The sequence below is a fragment of the Dreissena polymorpha genome, chromosome 11 (assembly GCF_020536995.1).
Source record: "Dreissena polymorpha isolate Duluth1 chromosome 11, UMN_Dpol_1.0, whole genome shotgun sequence".
Lineage (NCBI taxonomy): Eukaryota > Metazoa > Mollusca > Bivalvia > Myida > Dreissenidae > Dreissena > Dreissena polymorpha.
Window position 1 is genome coordinate 73288990 of NC_068365.1, and position 23469 is coordinate 73312458.

A 23469-nucleotide genomic window follows, 5' to 3' on the forward strand; every position below is an offset into this window, starting at 1 on the left:
AACCCCAGGCTTTTTTAAGCTGTATCTGCGGGTCAATTAAATGAACAGATTTTCAAAGCAAAATGTTAAAAAAATTCACATAAAAAAAATCACACTGTGAAAAAAAGAAGTAGTGTCTAATGTTTATTATATCCCAATTTTATTTCAATAACATATAACAAAGTCTATAGCTATAATTTATATGATTTTATTTTTGATAGTTAAATAATAAGACAATAGTTTTATCTAAATAAGAGGACTTTGCGCTGACAACTTCTCAATCCCAAAATTGCATTTTCACAAAATGGCCAGAAAAAAGCCTGACACTCACTGTCTTGTCTTAAGGACACACGTCTAGATAAACATGTTGTACATATGTGTCTTGTTCTGAGAAAACTGGGCTAAATTCATGTGCGTAAAGTGTCGTCCCAGATTAGCCTGTGCAATCAGGGAAGACACTTTCTGCTTTAATGGTATTTTTAAATCCAAGAAAGTCCCTCCTTACCGAAAATCAACTTTAGGCAGAAAGTGTTGTCCCTCATTAGCCTGTGCCCACTGCACAGGCTAATCTGGGACGACACTTTACGCACATGTATTTTGCCCAGTTTTATCAGAAAAAGACACATATTTTGCTGATACGTATTATTCTTCCACACAGGGAAGGGCAGTGCAACTGGATCTTGTAGACGAGTCCTCCGCAATCCTCTGCAGGCCTGATTGGCTGGCCACGGTCATGACCTTTGCCCTGACCCCGCCCCCACCCACTGAGGTCAAGGTCACTGTTGTGCCTGGGTTGCCGGGCAACGTTTCAGCATGGCAGCTGGATGACCTTGTGACCCAGCTACAGGGAAGTGGGCTACCAGCAGATCAGGTTGGTTTTAAAGCTCAATTAGTTTTAAAGATGAGATAAGCCTCGCTCAGGGAAAATGTGCGTAAAGTGTTGTCTCCAATTCAGAGAAATCAATCCCTTATCAGGAACGACACTTACCCCTTCAACTGAATATTTGTGTAGAAAAACTTCCTTTAGACACAAATACCATAAAATATGAAAGTTTTGTCCCTGATATGCATGTGCAGACTGAACAGGCTTATCAGGTGCAACACTTTACACTCAGGCACAATGCCCCATTTTCCCCAGAGCTGATTATATTTATTGATTTAAGTAGATAATCCATTTTTATCCTGCCTCTGTTGCAAACATTGACCAAATAAAGCAGGGTCGGATAAACATGTTGATATCTGGCAGTGCATCACGTGACCGTGATCTAACCGTAAGTATGTATTCCTACGCGCCGATTATAATGTTCTAATATTTGACCTTTGAAATTTATTTGGACGCATCATGCATGTAATCGTTATATTATATATCATCCTTTTTTTGTTATTTAAAATGTATTACCGAACCAGCTTTCCGTATTTATCATTTTCATTTACTTGATTACGCAATTTATGACGTATCTAGTGTGACGTCATTTCTGTGACAAAACATACTATCTAGTTTCTCTCAGGAATTTATGGACACAATTTTGACGTGGTGGTTTAAACAGTATTTCTTTTAAATATTTTAAAGCATGGAACGAATCATATACGTATTTTGGATAGTGTGTTTTTGTTTCATAAGTGTTAACCTCGATAGGATTACGATTTCGTAAATCGGGTTTTGGTTCAGAATGGTTAGCATTCGATACAAACGATATCAAAAAATAGTGTGGTTTAAAATACATTTCGATAATAGAAACGGAAAAACAGAAACGGAGTTCGGCAAACTTTGAAAGGGATGGAAGAACAGAAAATGGATGTGTATATCGTTGTTAGTTTATTGTTATAAGGAATGGATAAAAGTTGTCATTAAGGAAAATAAAATTTAGTTTTTGTTTTGCTGCTGCATTTAGTTTTCATTTTTTAACAAGAAAAATATCACCTCGATTCTTTTTTATTTCTTCTCATATTTTTAATTGGAAAGTATTAAAAAGAACAGTTTAATGTGGAACTATTTTTTACGTGACACAATCGGTAGTTATTCGGTCATCAGGAATGAAGGAGGCCCGACAAGAATAATTATATTGTTATGTCAATTAATCATTTGTATTTGATAAAATGTATCAACGGCATAAAGCAGGATAAATCGAATACATGGTTGGTGTCGAGATGGAGAAAGTTTTTCCGGTTTATTGATTTAAGTAGATAATCCATTTATATCATGAGGGATTAGAAACTGTGTTATTTTCACATGTTTTGAATCCAGGATTGAAGATTTTTATTTACTATTTTCACGAAGAAATAAAAAATAATCTGCCATGACCAACAAATTTGCTTGTAATTGTGTGCTGCTCTGCCATAAAGCCATTTGTTAACATTTAAAATTGGTTTCACTGGAGGCTATAACAAAATTCAGTTAGCATAAATTCTAAATATTTACATCATTTAATTAATTTGTAGTCTTACATCTTAATACTTTAGGATCAGTTTCATTTACCATAGTAATTGTAAATTGTAAATTTACAAGCATTAAGTTAATCCTATAACTATAGGAAAATGTATGTTTATGCAGCCCATACGACAAACTTTATAATTGTTGTCCTATATATTGCTGTTTATATAGTTAACTACGTATCTAAATGGTAAGGGGTTAAATACGTAATTAAATACCTTTCTTACTAGATTCAAGTTCTACAGATTTCATTTCCAACCCTTTTATTACTGATGAGCAGTTTCCAACTTTAAGCCTTTCCACTTTGAAGCTCTCCAACTCCAAATGTGATAACTAAATTTAAATAAGTCTTGGATATTTTTGTAAACCAGCAAATTCTTTACATAACTCGGCCTGTATAATTCATAGATTGTTTAGGCTTAGATCATAGGGCATTGCTGTCTCACAAACAGCTCTTGTTCATGCTTGAAATATTACTTGGTTCTGTTACTGAAGGCAAGGATGGGAGCCCAGATAGCCTTCAAGGTCAGCGCCTCTGTCCACCCAAGATACGCTGTACCCTACTCTGCACTGCCTGCCAGCCCACCCTTACCTGTGGTAAGTAAATACTAGAAAATTTATTAAACCTCAGCACAATTTAGGCAATAGAGGGTATAATGGTTTTAGGAATAAACTACAAACTTCATTAAGCATAGATATAATTTAGGGGGTATGCAGTGCACAAGAACCATTACTCTTGCTTTTGTATTTTATTCAAAGGATTATCAGGAACGACACTTTCCGCTTTTATTGTATTTTTCATTAAATAGAAGTATCTTTTCAGCAAAAATCCAGTCTAGAAAAAGGAAACGTGTTGTCCCTTATTACAGACAGAAGCCCCATTTGTCCACATGGGCGCTGAAATTTATAAGGAGAATTTGATAAGCATTGTTCAGGCCTGTTTCTTACCATTCTTTGGGACAATAGGCAGCTTTAGTAATATAAATGCTGGTGATGGGAGAAGATTTGAGAACTTTTAGGCTGCCTGTACTGTAATAACGCTAAGTTTTTCGGTCGCTTAAAAAGAATTAAAAAAATTTGTGTCAAAAATTTAGATACGGAAAATTTTCAAAAATTACAGGTGTCAAAAAATTTTGAGACAATATTGAAATGTCAGAAAAGTTTAATTATATTGAAGTAAAAGCAATTAATCAATGCACAATAGTGTTCCTACCTTGAAATAAATACAACTTCACAGCTTTGCTAACTCTGGCATGAAATGGTACAGAACAAAAAAGTAAAAACATTAAACTACATGTACCGCTTCCTTATAAAAATACTAAGATGTCATTTAAAATGCTGTTGGGTGAAGCGATTATACATGGTTATTCACCCAATTACGCAAAGCTTATGGTCCATTGCCCTCAGGATGCCTTTCCGAGGTTTTATGACCTTAATCCGTTTGTAAAAAATCCATGATGGAAAGTGTCACAAGATAAGCAATAATTAATAATAGACGTTAACGCGCATGTGCAAAAATTAAGAGTCACGAAAAGTAATTATTTTGGCCATAAAAGGGGGTGTCCGAAAACTTAGAATGTCCAAAAACCTAGAGTAATTACGGTATACAACTTGACATGTTATCAATACCCTGTAAATTATATGTTTGCTTCTATCAATAAGTATGATCACTCTTTTTTTATCTTCTTTATTTCTACTTTACTTGCTTCTATCCGTATCCTTATTATTCCCACAGTTTTCCATGTCCAATACAAACAAAGATCATAATTTAACTGAAACATCTTTTTCAGGAAAACTTATTTCAGTCACTTGGTAAAGCAGATCCTTTGTTCTACACAGTTGGTTACCAGGCAATGATTTCATGCCCAGTGTCAAATGGACTGTTCGCGCAGCTACTGTTCTTTGCCTGTAAAGTGCGCAAGTGGTCGTATGCCTGGCAGGGTGGTTGCATTATCCAGGAAGGCGTTGTGGAAACACTGATACAATGGGAGGTGACAGCAGGTGAGATGTATAAATATGATTTAACCCTTTACAACTAAGATATGTAAGTAACCCTTTATCACTAAGATACTTATTTAACCCTTTATTAGTTAGATACGTATTTAACCCTTTACCACTTAGATACGTATTTAACCCTTTATCACTTAGATACGTATTTTTAGCTCGGCTGTTTTCAGAGAAAACCTGAGGTATTGTCATAGCCAGCTTGTCGTCCGCTGTCCGCCGTCCGCAGTGCTTAAACCTTTACATTGGTTCTAAAATCAAAGTGCTTCCACCTACAACTTTGAGACTTCATATGTAGATGCATCTTGATGAGTTCTACACACCACACCCATTTTTCGGGTCACTAGGTCAAAGGTCAAGGTCACTGTAACCTCTAAAAAAATAAGTAAAAAAATTCTGACAAGCTTTCATTTATCAAAACTGCACCCCCAGCCGAGCGTTGGCACCTGTTATGCTGTTCTCTTGTTACGCATTTGTAGTCCCTTAGATAGTTAAATATAACTTAAGACCTTTCATACTAGATTCAAGTTTTAAAGGCTTCATTTCCAACCCTGAGATACTGATGAGAAGCAAACAGCATAAAACCTGAACAGACTGCAAGTTACTTGCAGACTGTTCTAATTTTATGCTGTTTGCACATATCCATTTTCACTTTGCTTCTGACAGGGAAAAGGTTAAGTAAACATTTAGATTAATATGCCTGGTAGAATGTCGACATTATTTATATTTATTTGTTTCCTCTGTTAGAAAAGGGGCAGATTGATTTGCCTTTGTCTGCAAGTCTGTCCATCAGTCAGTTAGTTAAGTTTCCATGCTTTGCTTGAAAAGTATTTTTTGCTACTGTGCTAAAAATGTTACAAACCGTGTTCATCAGTGCTTATATGTATGCACAATTTAATGCTGAATCAATTTTTGTGAATGATACAAATTAAGTAATGACCCTTGTAAAGCAAAAAAATTATATTTTTTAACTTGTGCAGAGATGTCTTAAGTTGGACATAGGAATTCGCGCCTTCCTCTGGGAAAAGCGGGCTTAAAAAATGTGTGTAAAGTAGTCCCAGATTTCCATGTGCAGTCTGCACAGGCTAATCAGGTACAACACTTTTCACAATGACTGGATTTGATTTAGAACAGTTGGTAACAAAAAATTCCATAAAAGCAGAAAGTGTGGACCCGTATTAGCCTGTGCAGACTGCACATCGCAAGCTGGGCGATATGTAACACACATGCATAAAGCCTTGTTTTCCAAGAGCTAGTCTTTAAAAAAAATAATGTTAGAATCAATTTTATTTCCATATTGTTGATTGGCCTATGAACCACATCTTGTTGTGAAGGTTAATCGATCATTAAACCTAATTGTTAAATTTTCATATTTAAATTTGTTCTTGGGAATTATAACTTTCTGACACGCATGATGTTAAAACATTTTATTGGTTAAATAGTTGAATCTTATTAGTAAAAACAATTCTTTAAACTGAGCTAGCTATGATGTCTGCAAATGGGTGTTCTGTGTGTATCAGTTACTGTTCTAGTTGTGTTGTTGCCAATAAATCAACAATTAAACTATATAATTAAGCTTTGATCTGGTAAAATGGGTCTTATTGCATGTGTGTAAAGTGTCATCTGCACAGGCTAATCAGGGACGACTCTTTCTGCTTTTATGGTATTTTTGGTTTAAAGGAATTTTGTCTCTTAAAAGCTAAATTTAGTTTAGGTGGAAAGTGTCGTCCCTGATTAGCCTGTTCAAACTGCATAGGCTAATCTGGGATGACACTTTACACATATGCATTAAGCCTTGTTTTCACAGAGTGGAAACAATTATCTTTTTTCATGCAATTTTTTCTTTAAAGATTGGAATATTATTGGTTTGTAAATCAGACTTTCCTGTTAAGAAAAACATTCTATATTGAACTGAAAGGGTAGTCCCTAAGTAGCCTAATTAAAACTAAGCTAGGAATGATATCTGACAAGCATTATGTTGGGTGTATACCAGGCATGACATTTACATTTCTAGTGGTAGCCAAATATAAACAAAAAATATATATATATATTTTTCGGCGTAGCTGTATTAAGGCAGCTTTTCACCTTACCTGACCTTTGTAAGTGTCCAATAAAATTCAAATAAAATTTCCCGCGGCTAGGTACAAATGAATACACTTCAATTATTCCATTGGCTGAGTTGAGTATACCACCAGAACATGGGAAACATATCCGCGTCTTTGTAACACTGTTTTACTGCTTAAAACAATTTTACCTCTAATGAAAAGGCTGAATAGATAGAACAGTTTTACACTCAATTCTCGACATCAATACAGTTTGTGCGTGCACCTTTTATTTTCAGAGGATTGCCAGGGCCAAATCATTTATACTTAAAGGCTATGGTCTCATATTTAGTACTTACTTCCATATTCCTGTCAACATGTTAACATGTAAAAGTATAAAGAGCAGTGGAAGCGAGGCCTCATTTTAGTGCATTGCATTTCAACCCGCGAGATATCGGGTCAATTCACGGCCAGTGTGTGAATGTCAGAGTTTATATACAGGTCATCACAGGAGTTCGCGGCCAGTAAAATAATCTGTATATAATAAAGACGCTATCTGTGAACTAGGTGACCTGGAATTTTCTTTAGACCAAAAATATGTTAAATGAAGATATTCAGCAATATAATTATGGTATGTCAAAATAGATTCTTAATGTGTTTTCAACAATACAATGATACATTTTTTGTGTGATTAATTTAACAATAATTATTCCACCATATTGACTAATGTATTAAGCATGAGTGCGATGATTCTCGATACTGTTAATAATCGAATCAAATAGCAATGCCCGACAAACCACTAAAACAGGTTTGTTCGAAGAACGCGCCTATAAATACGGATACTTTGCGTGTGGCCGGTATACTCATATGTTTTAATTTCACTTCCATTCTTCTTTTGGTTTTCTGTTTTGTATCTATAGGTTTATGACCAGCAATATGTAATAATGTAAAATAAGCATGAAAACTACGTGTAACATCCCGTACTGCGTGTGATGCAGCTAAGAACTGCACAGAAAAAGACATTCGCTATCCTTGATCTCATTAATTGAAATATCAACGCTGTATATCTTTTTTAAAGATATTTCTTGTTACTTTTATTGTCTCTTCACAGATTTGACAAGTATTGGTGTGTACAGCCATTCGTTGAGGTGTGAACAGGAGTATGGCAAGGTCAAGGACATTGTGTGGCACGCCGTGCTGCAGTACCGTCTTGTTCTTGACTATATACTGGCTCTCAACCAGGTGCCTTACAAGATGTCCTTGACCTTTGAACCTGACCCCAGCGATGACATAACGTCTGGACAGAAGATTGGTGAGATTCATTGCAATTTATTTTAAAACAAAGACATTTTATTTCTGAATCATTTTGTTAACAAAATGGCTTTTGACATTAAAAATAAGGAGGACAAATGCTGAGCTGGTATGAAACTTGTGCTTTTTCGAAGGTTCAGCCCATGGGATTAAAGGCTAGTTTAATATCATTTAAAAAAAACAATTACATTAATTTTATTACAAGAAATACTTTAAAGGAATACTGTGCATATAAGTTTGTCTTCATACTGCATCTTCATTTCTCCCATTTAATGATTTTGAAACAACCTTGCAGTGGCTTGCACTGATATTAACATGTGTGATGTGTCAGGCAAAAGAAAATGCCTACCTATATGGTCAAGATCACAATTTGATGTCAAAATACAGATTACTCCCAGTTTTTATGTCCCCCAGTCTTTACTTAGTGACATCTTGTTTTTGCCCTGTCTGTTTGTTGGTTTGTTTGCGTCAAACTTTAACATTTGCCATAACTTTTGCAATATTAAAGATAGCAACTTCATATTTGGCATGCATGTTTATCTCATGGAGTTGCACATTTTGAGTGGTGCAAGGTCAAGGTCAAGGTCATAGGTAAAAAATATGGGGGGGGGGGGGGGGGGACATAGTATTTTACAAACACATCTTGTTTTTAAATGTTATGCTGTTTGCTGCTTATCAGTATGTTAAAGTTGGAAATCTAGCCTTAAAAACTTAAATCTATAAAGAAAAGTCTTCAATTTAATCGGATTTTCTAAGAGACTTCAAATGTGTTGGCTTGGCAAATGGTTGATATCTATAATGGTCTTTATTTCAGATGTAGACTATGTACCAGATACTGTCAGCAAACTAGTTGCAGACCACAACTTTCAGCCTCTAGATGACAGCATTTCCTGTGTGGTTACATGTCAATTGTGTGGAGTGACACCTTCACAAGCTCGACTGCTTTGGGTAGGTTAAACACTGCTTAGTTTAAGTTACACACTGCTTTGTTTAAGTAACAGACTGCTCTGGGTAGTTAACACACTGCTTTGTGTAGGTTACGGACTGCTCTGCCAAGGATGAATGCTTCTGTGTGTAGGTTACACAATGCTATGGGTAGGTTACAAATGTGCATTTGACAAACTGCTCTGGGTAGGTTACAAACATCTATAGGTAGTGTACTCATTGAAATGGGTTAGCTATAGAATTTAGTTTGTAGGTTACCTTCTGCTGTGTATTGTTAACACTATTCTGTTTGGTAGCTTCTAACACAAAATTCTGGATAGGTAACATAGCTATATGGGTTGGTTAAATACTTTTTTATGGTGGTTATACATTGACCAGAGTAGGCTTCACACTGCATTGGGTAGGATCCAAACCTTTTTGGGTGCATTACATTATTTTCTATTTATGTTTCATACTGCAACTGCAATGATTTTGAGTCTAATATAATATATTAATTAGGTTACGTACTGCTCTGGAATAAGGCTACACACTACTATAGGTTGGATGTAAAAATTGAGCTTTTATAAATCTGCAGTGCTTCAATAGTGGTCCAATTTTTGTATGCCTTGGCTCGTAAGCTGGAGAGGATTTATAGACAGTTATTTTGTCAGTATGTCTCGTGTCATCTCCATATCTCGTATACCGTGTGACAGATTTGCTTTAAAAGGGCCTCAAATGTTAAGAAACATAATATAATATGCACAAGGCATTAGTTTGTCCAGCTAGCTCAAGGTCGAGGTCTTTCTTCAAGGTCAAAGATTTTAGCTCTCATTGAAATCTCCAGTCTATATGGCCTATACTGTTTGAAAAATTTTCATGCAACCTGGCTTTAAATTGTAGGTCACTGAGACAATGTTTAGAATCTATGTGCCATTCAAGCCAGATCAAGGTCAAGGTCATTTTTCATGGTCAAACCTTGGAGTCTTTTTTTGTTGTCTGGTCGATACTTTTTACACAGATTGAAAGATATTCATGACATTTTGCTGTAATGTAAAGATTATTGAGACAATATACAGAAGGTGTGAGTCTGATACAACTTGGTCAAGGTCACAATTTTAAGGTCAAACTTGTAAGCCTCTATTTTTATGTCCCCCACACTATAGTGGGGGACATATTGTTTTTGCCCTGTCTATTGGTTGGTTTGTTTGCTCCAACTTTAACATTTTGCCATAACTTTTGCAATATTCAAGATAGCAACTTCATATTTGGCATGCATGTGTATCTTTGAGTGTTGAAAGGTCAAGGTCATCCTTCAAGATCAAAGGTCAAAAAAACAAATCCAAGGGAAGTCATAAGCTTTAAAGGGAGATAATTATCTGAACCTGCCAAATGATAAAAAAAAAATCAAACACATATCTTGATCTTATTGGCCTCTATATTTCCTATTCCCTTAAAGGTTTATTTTATGAAACTTGCCTACAACGTAAAGGTCACTGACACAATATGCAGAAGGCATGAGTCAGTCATGTTGGGTCAAGGTCAAGGTCATACTTTACGGTTTAATTGCTTAGACTTTATTTGTTTTTGTATCTGCTTGATATATTGATGGAAGGATTATAATGAAAAGTTAATGTCATTGAAAAAAATGCTAGAAGTAATGAGTCAATCGCACTGTCTCCAAGATACATTCTAAGATACATTTTTATTTTATGCTTTCCGGTGGTTTAAAGAGAAATATCAGTGAATTTAAACTGATAATTTCACTGTTTCAAACAGTGAAAATTAACAATAAAAATTATCGATAATGTTCACTGTTTACTGTGAAATGACGTAATTATCCCAGCGAAATTCTTTAGTTAAACTCTTTAACAATGTATATTTACTGTGAAAAAAAACCATAAAATAAAAAGAAAATTTGTTGGAAATATCGATTTTAATTCACTCGTGATCATAGAAAATATATATTTTCACTCGTGGCTGCGCCACTCGTAAAAATATTAATTTATATGATCACTCATGAATTAAAATCGATAATCCACCGAATCCAACAAAACTATTTCAGAAACTGCATGCGGATAGCCACTTCTCTGTGGACAACGCAAGCAATCATGGGTCTGTGGGCTGCATGTATGGAGTAGGGGAGGATGAATGCCTGTTTAATGATATTGGGCTAAGTACCACAGAGTTGGACAGCTTCTCTATGATAATTATGGAATATACGACAGGTTCCAACATGACGCCTTATTTCCATATTGGCTTGACGTGAGTACACACATTTTGGACAGGGCTGCTCTGACTGAATCCAAGAGACAATTGGTCAATACTGGGAAAATGGGGCTTAATGTTTTTACTTTAAATATCATCCCAAATTAGCCTGTTCAGACAGTCAATATTTCTGTACTGGAAATGAGATCTTTGTGCCACGCGAAAATAAGTGATTGCATGGTTTTGGCATGCTTTTTTTAACGTGTTATTTTAACCATATACCAGAACTTTATTTTTCCACATGCATGTTTTTTTCCAGGAAGTAAGATGTTAATACATATTCTGCTTTAAATTTCCTATAAAAAGGCTACCTGTCCAATCATTTCCAAAATAAAAGAATAAGTTGGAAAAAATGTTGTAAATGATCAAAATCATGCAACCGACAAAATGTGGTTTTAAAACATTAAGATACAGCAAATATTGTATTACTAAACAATAAATTTAAGAGTCAATGTACAAACAATTAACCCTTTACCACTTAGACACGTATCTTGACGCATGTGTAGTCTCTTCGAAAGTTAAATTTAAATAAAGACCTTTTTATCTAGATGCAAGTTTTAAAGGTTTCATTTTCAATCCCTCGTTACTGATTAGCAGCAAACAGCATAAAACCTGAACAGACTGTGAGTAACTCGCAGGCTGTTCTGGTTTTATGCTGGTTGCAAAAGCCATTTTCAATTTGCTTCTTATTTGGGAAAGGGTTAAACTGCTCTTTATGTCTGTGCCTAAAGTGTCATCCCATTCAGCCTATCCACACTTGCTTATCAGGGACAACATTTTTCATTTTTTAATGGAAATTTTCATTTAACCCTTAAAGCGCTGGAGCTGAATTTTAAAGGCCTTTGCAAACAGTCTGGATCCAAACTGTTTGCTATTCTGATAGTATTCTTTGAAAAAAATTCGAAGAAAATGCTAATTTTAGAAATTCAGCAGAAGACATTTTAGCAGACGACAAATTTCCCAGCATGCAAAGGGTTAAAGGAAGTCTCTTCTAAACAAAAATTCACTTTATGCAGAAATTGTTGTCCCTGATGGGCCCGTGCAGACATTGTTGTCCCTGATGGGCCCGTGCAGAAATTGTTGTCCCTGATGGGCCCGTGCAGACATTAAATGCAAATCTAGGACAACACTTTACTCACATGCATTTAGACTAGTTTTCCCAGAATGAGCCATATATTTTTTCTGAGAAAAGAAACTAACACTGCCTCTTTAATTCCACAGAAATTCATCAGGGACTGCCAGTTTCAACTTAAACACTGGGCAGCTGATGTACAAATTTTCTAGTTCTGCCTCGGAGAAGACTATGGACATAGACGCCGAAAGTATTCCAAAAGAAGGGGACCTGCTCAAATTGTTGTTGGTACAGACGCCTTCCCCAGACGTCATAGAATTTAAGTTGATCAGGTAGATGAGTAGAGCCTATTTCTCTAACCTATTCCAAAAACGTTTAGACTTAAAATTGATTTTTATAGAGCCAGCCAAAGGCGGAGGGACATAGAATTGGAGTTGTCTGTTGGTCCGTGCATACATCAGTCTGTTAGTCCGTCCTTCTGTCACACAATATTGTACAAGCTATAACTTAGAAACTATATATAAGATATCAACATGAATTTTTATGGATGTATAGATATCAATGGTGGGGGATATCAATTCAACAAATTTGCTTGTTCCTAAATTTTTCAGAATAGAAACTTGCTATAAGCTGATCTATTTTTAAAACTTTCAGACTAAACCTTTGCTAAAAACTGATTTTTTTTTCATATAATTTTTTGACAAAAAACTGCTATTAAGCGGGCTCACATGTGAAAACAACAATAACAAGATTTAAACAATTAATATCATCTTCTTTATTGTGTCAACCCTTTCCCCCATAAGAAGCAAAGTGAAAATCGCTTTTTCAACCAGCATAAAACCAGAACAGCCTGCGAGTAACTCACAGTCTGTTCAGGTTTCATGCTATTTGCTGCTCATCAGTATCTAAGGGTTGGAAATGAAGCTTTTAAAACTTGAATTTAGTAATAAAAGTATTTAATAAACTTTTTTGGAGTTTTTTGAAGTTTTGCAATAACTTTTGCTTTATTGAAGATAGCAACTTGATATTTGGCATGCATGTGTATCTCATGGAGCTGCACATTTTGAGTGGTGACAGGTCAAGGTCAAGGTCATCATTCAAGGTCAAAGGTCATATATATCGCTTCAAAGGGGTGCAATAGGGGGCATTGTGTTTCTGACAAACACATCTCTTGTTTCTATAAGACTACAAATGCTTCAAAATATGTATCTAAGTGGTAAAGTGTTAAAGAAAAAAAATGTGCAGATGAGGCAGTTATGTTGGTCACCTGCCTCCAAAACAGTAGGGTTATTAATACTTTAACTGTCAGACTTAAAACTTGCTATTCACTTATCTATTCCCAAAACTTTTTAGACATAACACTTGCTATTAACTGATCTATTACTGAAATTTTCAGATTTTTAAGTACTTGTTTTAAGATGTTCTTTATTTAAACTGTCATACACATTATTTACCTACACAACTGTGATAGTTTTAGATTTGGTTTTAAACTGGAATAGTTTTAAATAATGATAATAACAAGGAAAGAAATATTGAAAATTGTTCCTTGTCTGGGGATGGAACAAAATTGGCCCTCTAAGCAAAAGCTTACTTTTTTTCAAACACATTTTTATGTGACAAAAATGCAGGAAATAAATACATATACATATGCAACTCATGAATATTCATATGTTATATATTTCATTACAGACAATGACATACGTAGCAATGAGCATATAGTAAAGTGGAAAAAATCCCAACTTTTACCATACAAGAAAGACAAACTTTAACATAATACACAGAATTTAAAGTTAATGCTTGATGTCTTGGTACATGTTTTTGTCCCCTACCGGTTTCACCGGAGGGGACTTATGGTTTGCGCTTTGTGCGTATGTGAGTCTGTCTGTGAGTCTGTCTGTCTGTCACACTTTTCTAGATCCTGCGAGCTGGTAGTGGACCATATTGCTTGACAATAGCCTTGTTTATTTTTTTAATTGGACTATTCTACAAAACATATGCATTTTCTCTATATATTATACTCTTAAGCATTGGAATATTACTTTTGTTAAAAAATGAGATTACAGGCAGTATTATATATGCTTCGTTGCTTTAAAGGAACTCTCTTCTTAGCGAAAAATCTAGTTAAAGGGTAAAGAGTCATGCTTGATAGTCTGGGACGACACTTTACCCATTTGTATTAAACCCATTTTCATAGAGCGAGGCTCATATTTAGTCGTGATGTTCTACAACTGTCTCTTTCATCACACAGGAACACTGAGTGCATCGGGTCATTGGCCATTCCTAACCAGAGCTACATGCCCTACATCATATCAGGACAGGGCAGCAGCATGACTGTGACTCTCCAACCTGTCTCAGTCGTACAAACACCCAGGGTAAATAGTGCTTCGTTGGTCAGTGTTAGACCAGCCTGTGTCAGTTGTACAAACAACCATGGTAAATGGTGCTTATAGAGAATACTAGGTTAGCGTTGAATACAGAGAAGTTTATGTTGCGAGGCTTAGAACGCCGGAAGCGCGAGCCTTGGCGAGCGCTTTCGGTGTTCGAGCCGAGCAACATAAACTTCTCTGTATTCAACGCTAATCCTAGTATTCTATTTATCCCATTTGATTTTTTCAACGTGACATTTAACATAAATAGATCTTATTACCTTAACAATAATTTTAATTCAGTCACAAAAGCGCTTAAAATCTAACAAATGTAACCATGCGTAGTGATATACATGTATTTGTTCTGGTACGCAAAATAGTCTTTAAAAAATTCACACACAAACTGTAAAACAAGTAAAAAATATCACCATATGCCTACATTCAATTGTACGCAGTATGCGAATTTTAACACATTACGACCGCGAAAAGAAGATTTTACTTTACTATAATTCATTTTATTTTCGAAAGAAAATGATCAAATCCAATATGGCGGCGATTGCTCCTGACAAAATGCTGTCGATGTCAACATACATGTACACCATCGACGACCTAGTTCTGGCTACCATAACTTTAAATGTCGCTTTTTATGATTTTTGACTGGCGCGACTTTGTACAGGTCTTTCAATACTAAATAAACCGTACGCTGAAGTTTCTTTAGCTATCGAAGACCTTGACAATTTTGACGAGTAAACAGACAATTGCAGCGACTGACACTTTATTTGACAAAATATACAGGGCAATACGTTTTCCGACTTCGGACGACGAATTTAAGGACGCGCAGAACGTGTTTTTTATATAATGTTATGGGTATGCCGTGTGTGATCCGATGCATCAATGGCGCCCATGTTAAAATCATTTCCCCGAGAACAGGGAACGACAAAAGTACAAACAAAAATCAAAACACGTAAGAACTAGTATCTTACCTTTAATTATCCTTTAAAATCCATCTAATAATCCATTTAACTCAATAATTGACGATTTTGCATCTAGGGTCTTTAATAATTATTTTAGCATAGTTAAATAAAGACCCTTATGCCATTCTATCACTTTATTCAAATGAGTTTATGAACGCGATAAACTTTCTTCTTCGTCACACGCTACGTCATGTACTCTGTTCAAATGAACCGGAGCAGTTTATCTAATAATAGCCGTTGGTAAACTCGGTTGCATTTGCAGATTTCTGCATACAAACATAATTATGTTTAAACTTGCACAATGTTTTATTTATCTATGGTAAATGCCCTTATTGTACGAGAAAATAATTTAATATATAAATACACAAAGAATGGAAAACATTCCAGTACACAACAGATAAATAAGTAGAAAATACCCGTGTACAAAATGGGACGTTCCCAATTCCAGTGTGGTGCTATTTTTACCATCTTATACTTTACACAGCTCTATGCCTAACGTGAATTAAATAGGAAAGCAAACATAGCAGAGTATTCATGAACTGTGCGATATGTGTATGGCTTGTTGTACATTCTTAATATTTAAGTTAAATGTCAAAAGTATATGCTTTGGTTATAAACAATGCACATTACACGAAATAAGGAAAATGTGATCAATTGACAATTCAGATATGTCGACATACAGTACATGTAGAAAAAATGTGAAATAAGTCGCGTTTATAATAAATCGTCAAAAAAATAGGGAAAATGACGCAATAAGTATGTCATTTTATGACGCCATCAATCAGCTGATTCAATATACGGATGGCGAAAAATTATGTCATATGACTAGTTTTAAAGGTTGAAGGTCGTATAATTTCGAAGCTTAAGTTTTGTCGACTTTGTTATAAATAAAAAAATAACAAAACAAAAATCGTGTAATTTCATATTTTATTTCAACATTTCTTTTGGTGAATATGTCAGATATATATGTTTTTTCTGCAAAATATGCACATTTTCTTCTAATGGGTGACCTTAAAATTCGATCAATGAACCAAACAATATCGACCTTATTTTAGCGCATATTGCATGACGTCATTTAAAAAGTAGTCCGTGCACGCGACAGGTATATTCCACAGTGTTGAATACAAGCAAGTATATCCCACAACGTGTTATACCGTCAATGTCGCGGTGAAAATGGGATAAAACCCTTTCCCCTATAGAAGCAAAGTAAAAATGGCTTTTGCAACCAGCATAAAACCAGAACAACCTGCGAGTTTCAATAAGCCTGAGGCTTTTGATGTAATCGGGCTAAGAAATAAAAAGGTTTAAGCTTAAAGGCTACAGGCCATATTCTGGGTAATTATTAACATGTTTTCCATACACCGAATACTTTGTAGCATACTTACGAGTACCTGGGGTACTTTAAAGAAGAATCTGAGCCCACAACCAATCATGGTTTAATATCCTTACAGCATTAACCCTTTACCATTTAGATACGCATTTGTAGTCCCTTAGAAAATCAAATTAAAGTGAAGACCATTCTTCATAGATTCAAATTTTAAGAGCAGCAAACAGCACAAAACCTGGACATTATGCGAGTTATTTGTAGGCTGTTCAGCTTTTATGCTTGATGCATTTAGCCATTTTCACTTTGCCTCTGAGCAAGAAAGAGTTAACCTACTAAATATAAAGATACAAACCACAGCAAGAGATTTGTAACTTTTTTTGAGGCACAGAAAAGAAACTAAAACAACTATCAACTACAACTACAACTTCATGTCTTTGATTAAGAAATAAAGGGTACACAGCATCATAAAGTTTAATATTCAACGCTACGTCATGCAATCTCTTGAAGATACTTTAATGATTATTTTCAAGGACAAATTTATATGGCTTAATTAAGGAAGTTACCTTAAAGCTAAAAAAGTAGAAACTGTAAAATTGTGCTCGGAAATAAGGATAAATATAATCTATCATCTAAGGACTTTATATTTAAATAAAATGCTATCTTGATATTCAAGGTGATTTTATTATGTATGTCATTGAATAGCTTGTTTTAAATTTGTTGTGGTTATATCAGGTTATATACATTGAAATAAAAAAACATTAACTTTGCAACATGCTTTATTATGCCCCCCTTCGAAGAAAAGGGGGAATATTGTTTTGCACCTGTCGGTTGGTCGGTCAGTCCACCAAATGTGTTCCGGATGATAACTCAAGAACTCTAAGGCCTAGGATCATAAAACTTCATAGGTACATTGGTCATGACTGGCAGATGACCCCTTTTGATTTTCATGTCACTAGATCAAAGGTCAATTTCACAGTGACTCGATACAGTAAAATGGTTTCGGGTGATAACTCAATAATGCTTAGGCCTAGGATCATGAAACTTCATAGGTACATTGATCATGACTGGCAGATGACCCCAATTGATTTTTAGGTCACTAGGTCAAAGGTCAAGGTCACAGTGATTCGAAACAGTATAATGGTTTCCGAATGATAACACAAGAATGCTTAGGCCTAGGATCATAAAACTTCATAGGTACATTGATCATGAATGACAGATGACCCCTATTGATTTTCAGGTCACTAGGTCAAAGGTCAAGGTCACAGTGACTCAAAACATTAAGATGGTTTCCGGATGATAACTCAAGAATGCTTAGGCCTAGAATCATGAAACTTCATTGGTACATTGATCATGACTCGCAGATGACCCCTATTGATTTTTAGGTCACCAGGTCAAAGGTCAAGGTCACGGTGACCCCAAATAGTAAAATAGTTTCCGGATGATAACTCAAGAACGCTTATGCCTAGGACCATGAAACTTCATAGGTACATTGATCATGACTCGCAAATGACGCCTATTGATTTTCAGGTCACTAGGTCAAAGGTCAAGGTCACGGTGACCCAAAATAGTAAAATGGTTTCTGGATGATAACTCAAGAACGCTTATGCCTAGGAATATGAAACTTCATAGGTACATTGATCATGACTCGCTGATGACACCTATTGATTTTCAGGTTAATAGGTCAAAGGTCAAGGTCATAGTGACCCATAATAGTAAAATGGGTTGTGGATAATAACTCAAGAATGCTTATGCCTAGGATCATGAAATTTCATAGGTACATTGATCATGACTCGCAGATAACCCCTATTGATTTTTAGGTCACTAGGTCAAAGGTCAAGGTCACGGTGACTAAAGTTAGAAAAATGGTTTCCAGATGATAACTCAAGAAGGCTTTTGCCTAGGATCATGAAACTTCATAGGTACATTGATCATGATTCGCAGATGACCCCTATTGATTTTCAGGTCACTAGGTCTAAGGTCAAGGTCACAGTGACCCGAAATAGTAAAATGGTTTCTGGATGATAACTCAAGAAGGCTTATGTCTAGGATCATGAAACTTCATAAGGACATTGATCATGACTCCCAGATGACCCCTATCGATTTTCAGGTCACTTGGTCAAAGGTCAAGGTTACAGTGACCCGAAATAGTAAAATGGTTTGTGGATGATAACTCAAGGACGCTTATGCCTAGGATCATGAAACTTCATAGGTACATTGATCATGACTCGCAGATAAGCCCTATTGATTTTCAGGTGTCTAGGTCAAAGGTCAAGGTCACAGTGACTAAAGTTAGAAAATGGTTTCCGGATGATAACTCAAGAACGCTTATGCCTAGGATCATGAAACTTCATTGGTACATTGATCATGACTGGCAGATGACCCCTATTGATTTTCAAGTCACTAGGTCAAAGGTCAAGGTCACGGTGACTAAAGTTAGAAAAATGGTTTTCGGATGATAACTCAAGAACGCTTATGCCTAGGATCATGAAATTTCAAAGGTACATTGATCATGATTCGCAGATGACGCCTATTGACTTTCAGGTCACTAGGTCAAAGGTCAAGGTCACGTTGACTTGACACAGTAAAATGGTTTCCGGATGATAACTCAAGAAAGCTTATGCCTAGGATCATGAAACTTCATAGGTACATTGATCATGACTCGCAGATGACCCCCATTGATTTTCAGGTCACTAGGTCAAAGGTCAAGGTCACAGTGCCAAAAAACGTATTCACACAATGGCTGCCACTACAACTGACAGCCCATATGGGGGGCATGCATGTTTTACAAACAGCCCTTGTTTTATGTTCTACATTCCTAGGATCTCTATATCAGCGGTGATATTTTTACAAATTTAATAATCTGAGTCTTGGGACTCGATAACTTGGCAAGTTGCAAATCTATGAGTCTCCAAATTGAAAGAATGAGTTCAAATATTAAAAAATATTATTTTTTGAGAAATTTCAATGCAATTTTGGGACTCACATAGTTCAAAACTTTGCATCCCCAGAGCTTTTGCAACATTGAAGATAGCAACTTGATATTTGGCATGCATGTGTATCTCATGGAGCTGCACATTTTGAGTGGTGAAAGGTCAAGGTCATCTTTCAAGGTCAAAGGTCAAATATTGGGGGGGACATAGTGTTTCACAAACACATCTTGTTATTTAAAAATTGCTCAATTTAGAAGCACAAACCAGATAATCTACATGCTGTGACACTCAGACAGAAAATTGGTTTTAATCCAACACGGCCGGCGATTAGCATCCTTCGACGTGATTTTGTATGTGCTGATAATTTAATGCTAATTGTACACCATTTTAACTCTTTCCCCCATAAGAAGGAAAGTGAAAAATGGCTTTTGCAACCAGTTACTCACAGGCTGTTCTGGTTTTATGCTGTTTGCTGCTCATCGATAACTAAGGATAGGAAATGAAGCCTTTAAAACTTGAATCTGGTAAGAAAGGTCTTTAATTAAATGTAACTTTCTATGGGACTACAATCATGTTAAATACGTACCCAAGTGGTAAAGGGTTAAGCTCTTGTATTGTCTGTAGGCTATGGTATGGATTTCGACTGTGCCATTTTCCTGTTTTTCAAAGGTTTGATTAATTATTTCATGGAGAATATAAGGAGTGTTGGAATTATTTGTAACTTGTTCTTTTTTAATACATTTTGTTGAAAGAGTGAAAAATACTTATGTACCCCCCCTGAAATTATACGGTTTATTATTGCGGACTTCACAGCCTAATATAAGACAAACATTTAGCACTTTTTTCCAGAGCGACATTCATATTTATTATGCCACCAGTTCACAATTACTTTGGAGACCCTTACATGATATTTTAAAGTGTTATCGGATACCCAATTGGCAAGCCTCCCATTTCCTACGCCATATATCAACCTCATCTGATATCACATGATATCAAAAGTCACCAACCATATATTTAATATATATATATATATATATATATATATATATATATATATATATATATATATATATATATATATATATATATATATTTAATGCACCACATTTTTTTAGGACCAAGTAAAGCAATTCACGCCCATGCTTATAGATAAAGTGATGGAAGCATATGGGAAAGCTACATCTGGGACCAAGTGCAGTCGTATGACATATAGGGCGCAAGGTATACCAATGGCCATATTATATTGAAATTCCTATATTTAAATCCATTTTGGAAATATATTCTATTGTATGTAAAAGCTGTATTTTTGTCTAGGGCAGTAATGAATGCTGACAAACTTTTTAATGTCCAAAATCAGAGTTAATTTTTAGCTCGTCTGTTTTCGGAGAAAACTCTAGGTATTGTCATAGCCAGCTCATCGTGTCCGTCGTCGTGTCTGTTGTTGTCTGCTTGGTGTTAAAACCTTAACATTTTTCAAGGTTTTGAACACAGTTATGCGGTGCTTTTGTTTAATGCTATTTTATTATATTACATTTTTAAAATTTTAGCATTATGATCATCATTAATAACATCAAGATGACATGAATTGGACACAGTAAATAAATTTGGATTTTTACCTATTGAAAATGATTATGAAAATGCATAAATGCAGAATTGATCACTTGGTGAAAAATCATAGTTGAATACATGGTATGTGTACAAGAAATCTTTAAAATGACTTTTCAGAGTAAAGTAAAATCATATTCAATGTCAGTTAAGCTTTAAGCTATATGAAGATCCTATATTATTATATAAATACCTTAAAAACATTGTGTGGAATTTCATTTGTTCTTTTTAAAATTATAAATTCATGTCATGAAAATATAACCTTTCCGTGCAATTGCATTTTTATGCCCCCCAGATCGAATGATCAGGGGTACATTGTTTTTGCCTTTCTGTCTGTCATTCTGTCACTCTGTCATTCTGTCCCAAAACTTTAAGGTTGGTCATAACTTTTGCAATATTGAAGATAGCAACTTAATATTTGGCATGCATGTGTATCTCATGAAGCTGAACATTTTGAGTGGTGAAAGGTCAAGTTCATCCTTCAAGGTCAAAGATATGGCTTCAAAGCGCCGCATTAGGGGGCATTGTGTTTCTGACAAACACATCTCTTGTGTCTATTTGTAGAGTATTCATGTGTTTGTTCATTATTATAAAAAAACTGTCGTTTATATATGTTATATTATATGCAATCCTGGTGTTCCTTTTGCATTGATTTCAAATGTTCAATCATGGTTTGCCTTTGGCAATGATTTCTAACTTGCAATCACGCTTTTCTTTTGCCAGTGAATGCTTACTTGAAATTAAAGTTTTCGTTTGTCATTGATTTATAATGTGCCTTTGTAAGTGATTTCTTATGTGCAATCATAGTTTTCCTTTTGCTGTGATTTCACAAGAGCAGTCACAGATTTCCTTTAGCAATGATTTTTAACATGAAATCAACGTTTGCCCACGGCAGTGATTTTTTACATGAAATCACGCTATTGTTTTGGTAGTGGATTCTAACAAGCAATCAAATTTTTCCCATGGCAGTGATTTCTAATGTGCAAACACGGTTTTCCTTTTACAGTGATAGAACAAAGAGCTGTTCAGAAAAGCCAGAACACGTCTGCTCTGTTTGAGTTCTTCAGCTCACACAGCCACTTCCTTTGTCTGTTGCCAAGAGAGATGAGCCTGACAACAGTCCGGTACCCGAGTCTGAAATCCATTGTGGATTTCAGCAAACAAAACGCTCATCTCCTGTGCCAAGGAATCAGTATGTAACTTTTCATGTAAATAAGAAATTTGCTATTTTTTGTTTGAGTCGCGTTCTGAGAAAACTGGGCATAATGCATGTGCATAAACTGTCGTCCCAGATTAGCCTGCGCAATCCGCACCGGCTAATCTGGGACAACACTTTACGCACATGCATTATGCCCAGTTTTCTCAGAACACGACTCATTTTAGCCTTGTTCTGGGAGTTCCGGGTTTAATTCATATGTGTAAAGTATTCTCTTAGATAAGCCTGTGCAACCGTCATAGGTTAATAAGGCAAGACACTTTTGGCTTTCGTTGCATAATTTGTGTTGAAGGAAGTCTTTTCTTAGCAAAAATGTAGTGAAGGCGCAGAGAGACATGTTAAAATTGTGGTGTTATTTGTTAACTCCCCTGTAATTGTGATGCAGGAGGCATAGAAGGATAGCCCTGCCCATCTGTCCTGACCCTTAAACATGTAGTCACTGTAGTCCACATGAAAGTATAGAGTATTTTTAGGTTGTCCATACTTGTTTTGTCATAAAACAAAATTCATATGATCACCACCCTTTATTAACCAGGTTTTAGTTCTTAATGAACTGGGTTTTCAGCGAAAATTGAAAATTCTGTTATTACATTTAGGTATGTGGGTATCACACAGGAGGTTTCCTGTTGCTAACTTCAGTGACTGATCTTGATGAAACATTGAACATAACATGACCAATCTTGATGAAACATTGAATATAGAATGACCAATCTTGATGAAACATTGAACATAGCATGACCAATCTTGATGAAACATTGAACATTATAGCATGACCAATCTTGATGAAACCTTGAACATAGCATGACCAATCTTGCTGAAACATTGAACAATAGCATGACCAATCTTGATGAAACATTGAATATAGCATGATCACTCTTGATGAAACATTGAACATAGCATGATCAATCTTGATGAAACATTGAATATAGCATGATCACTCTTGATGAAACATTGAACATAGCATGATCAATCTTGTTGAAACATTGAACATTATAGCATGACCAATTTTGATGAAACCTTGAA

The 23469-nt window shown here is 35.4% G+C and overlaps 1 protein-coding gene across 1 annotated transcript in view; it reads left to right on the forward strand.

The window, feature by feature from the left end:
* Positions 1-23469, forward strand: part of LOC127850014 (uncharacterized) — a 116576-nt gene that overhangs the window by 19296 nt on the left and 73811 nt on the right. Inside the window, exons 12-21 of the mRNA XM_052382741.1 lie at positions 638-850; positions 2906-3007; positions 4201-4411; positions 7568-7768; positions 8582-8715; positions 10754-10953; positions 12178-12360; positions 14277-14400; positions 20741-20846; positions 22237-22422. Coding sequence (XP_052238701.1) covers positions 638-850; positions 2906-3007; positions 4201-4411; positions 7568-7768; positions 8582-8715; positions 10754-10953; positions 12178-12360; positions 14277-14400; positions 20741-20846; positions 22237-22422 — 1660 coding nt within the window. The remainder of the gene's footprint in view (positions 1-637; positions 851-2905; positions 3008-4200; positions 4412-7567; positions 7769-8581; positions 8716-10753; positions 10954-12177; positions 12361-14276; positions 14401-20740; positions 20847-22236; positions 22423-23469) is intronic.